The 3138-nt window shown below is 47.8% G+C and overlaps 1 protein-coding gene across 1 annotated transcript in view; it reads left to right on the top strand.

The window, feature by feature from the left end:
- Positions 1-521, top strand: part of LOC140458942 (protein c-ets-1-A-like) — a 52571-nt gene extending 52050 nt beyond the window's left edge. The window contains exon 6 of the mRNA XM_072553676.1: positions 394-521. Coding sequence (XP_072409777.1) covers positions 394-521 — 128 coding nt within the window. The remainder of the gene's footprint in view (positions 1-393) is intronic.
- The last annotated feature ends 2617 nt before the right edge of the window (positions 522-3138 follow it).

A 3138-nucleotide genomic window follows, 5' to 3' on the forward strand; every position in this document is an offset into this window, starting at 1 on the left:
ACAGGCTCAATGGGCTGAATGGCCTACTCCTGTGCCAGCATTATTTCATGCTAATCTCTCAAATGTCAATAGCAAACTTTCACTTCCCCTCATTTTAATCGGGGTTTTGGGTGGGGTTGGAAGTGGGGCAGTGGGGGAAGGTTCAGGAATACTGTCCCCTCATCCAGAAAATATGTAGCGTTCGTTCCATAGTTTGTTTCCCAAGGGTTTAGGAACCAAGGGGTTGGTGAGGGTAGGTGGGTAGGTGGGTGGGGGGTGGGGAATGTGGTTGGCCAGTGTGGTGTGAAGGAAGGTACTGGCTGAAACATTTAGGAGGGTGAAGGTTCACCGGGTCGAATAGCTTCCTCCTGTTTTGTTATAACTCTGAGTGACCTCGGTCCCCTCCGCCCACAGGCAATGGGCCCATCCAACTTTGGCAGTTTCTCCTGGAGCTACTTCTGGATAAAACATGTCAGTCCTTCATCAGCTGGACGGGAGATGGCTGGGAGTTCAAACTCTCTGACCCCAATGAGGTGAGGTGATTCGGCCCATCGACCAGACCCCAGCTGCTATCTCACTGTGGGGGATTGGGGTGGGGAAGGGTGTGGGTGTCTGTGTCTGTGTGTGGGAGAGTGTCAGTGTGTGAGAGCGTGTGTGTGAGAAAGTGTTGTGAGAGTGTGTGTGTCTGTGTGTGAGAGCGTGTGTGTCTGTGTGTGAGAGCGTGTGTGTCTGTGTGTGAGAGTGTGTGTGTCTGTGTGTTTAAGAACGCATGTGTGTAAAGTGTGTGTGTGTAAGAGAGTGAGAGTGTGTGTGTGTGTGTGAAACTGCATGTGAGAGTATGTGTGCAAGACTGTGTGTGAGTCTGAGTGTGTGTCTGTGTGTGTAAGAGTGCATGTGTGTAGAGTGCAAGTGTGTGTGAGTGTGTGTGAGTGTAAGTGTGAGAGTGTGTGTGAAAGAGTGAGTGTGAGTGTAAGTGTGTGAGTGTAAGTGTGTGACAGAGTGAGTGTGTATGTGTGTGTGAGTGTGTGTGTGAGTGTGTGTGTGCGAGTGTAAGTGCGAGAGTGTGTGCGTGTGTGTAAGTGTGAGAGTGTAAGTGTGAGTGTATGTGTAAGAGAGTGTGTGTGTAAGTTTGAGAGTGTGTGAGTCTAGTGATGGAGAGGGATAAGTGTGCGTTGCAGGGCAACAGTTATAGCTGGGGGCAGGGAAATTATGATGCGGTGAGGCACGACTTAGGATGCGTGGATTGGAAAAATAGGCTTCAAGAGAAGGACACAAATGATATGTGGAGCTTGTTCGAGGAGCAGCTAATGGGTGTCCTTGATAAGTATGTACCTGTCAGGCAGGGAGGAAAGGGTCGTGTGAGGGAGCCGTGGTTTAATAAGGAATTGGAATCCCTTTTAAAAGGGAAGAGGGCGGCCTGTGTAAAGATGAGGCGTGAAGGTTCAGTTGGGCCGATTGAGAGTTATAAGGTAGCCAGGAAGGATCTAAAGAGAGAGCTAAGAGCAGCGAGAAGGGGACATGAAACGTCCTTAGTTGGTAGGATTAGGGAAAACCCAAAGGCTTTCTATAGGTATGTCAGGAATAAAAGGATGACTAGGGTAGGTATCGGTCCAGTCAAGGATAGTAGTGGGAAGTTGTGTGTGGAGGCAGAGGAGATTGGAGAGACACTAAATCAATACTTTTCGTCAGTATTCACTCAGGAATAGGACACTGTTGCTGATGTGAATATTGAGTCACAAGTGATTAGAATGGATGGCCTTGAGGTACGTAGGGAAGAGGTCTGGGGAATACTGGAAAGGATGAAAATAGATAAGTCCCCTGGGCCTGATGGCATTTATCCTAGGATCCTCTGGGAAGCTAGGGAGGAGATAGTGGAGCCATTGGCCTTGATTTTTATGTCGTCGTTGTCTATGGGAATAGTGCCAGAAGACTGGAGGATAGCGAATATGGTCCCCTTGTTCAAGAAGAGGAGCAGGGATAGCCCGAGTAACTATAGGCCAGTGAGTCTCACTTCTGTTATGGGCAAAGTCTTAGAGGGAATTGTAAGGGATAAGATTTATGAACATCTGGATAGGAATAATGTGATCAAGGATAGTCAGCATGGTTTTGTGAAGGGCAGGTCGTGCCTCACAAACCTTATTGAGTTCTTCGAGAAGGTGACCAAGGAAGTGGACGAGGTTAAAGCAGTAGATGTGGTGTATATGGATTTTAGCAAGACGTTCGATAAGGTACCCCATGGCAGGCTACTGCAAAAATTACGGAGGTATGGCATTGAGGGTGCATTAGAGGTTTGGATTAGGAATTGGCTGGCTGGAAGGAGACAGAGGGTAGTAGTTGATGGTATAGATTCATCTTGGAGCGCAGTTACTAGCGGTGTTCCACAAGGATCTGTTTTGGGACCATTGCTGTTTGTCATTTTTATAAATGACCTGGAGGAGGGGCATGAAGGTTGGGTGAGTAAGTTTGCAGATGATACGAAAGTCGGTGGAGTGGTGGACAGTGAGGAAGGATGTGGCAGGTTACAGCGGGATATAGATAAGCTGCAGAGCTGGGCAGAAAGGTGGCAAATGGAATTCAATGTAGCTAAGTGTGAAGTGATTCACTTTGGTAGGAGTAACAAGAAGATGGATTACTGGGCTAATGGTAGGCTACTTGGTAGTGTGGAAGAGCAGAGGGATCTTGGTGTCCATGTACACAGATCTCTGAAAGTTGCCACCCAGGTAAATAGTGCAGTGAAGAAGGCATATGGCGTACTGGCTTTTATTGGTAGAGGAATTGAGTTCCGGAGTCCTGAGGTCATGTTGCAGTTGTATAAGACTCTGGTGCGGCCTCATCTGGAGTATTGTGTGCAGTTTTGGTCGCCATATTATAGGAAGGATGTGGAGGCACTGGAACAGGTGCAGAGGGGGTTTACCAGGATGTTGCCTGGTATGGTAGGAAGATCATATGAGGAAAGGCTGAGGCACTTGGGGCTGTTCTCATTGGAGAAAAGAAGGTTTAGGGGTGACTTGATAGCGGTGTACAAGATGATTAGGGGTTTAGATAGGGTCGACAGTGAGAACCTTTTTCCACGTATGGAGTCAGCTATTACGAGGGGGCATAGCTTTAAATTAAGGGGGGGTAGGTATAGGACTGATGTTAGGGGTAGATTTTTTACTC

Source organism: Chiloscyllium punctatum, chromosome 34 (assembly GCF_047496795.1).
Source record: "Chiloscyllium punctatum isolate Juve2018m chromosome 34, sChiPun1.3, whole genome shotgun sequence".
NCBI classification, from domain to species: Eukaryota; Metazoa; Chordata; class Chondrichthyes; order Orectolobiformes; family Hemiscylliidae; genus Chiloscyllium; species Chiloscyllium punctatum.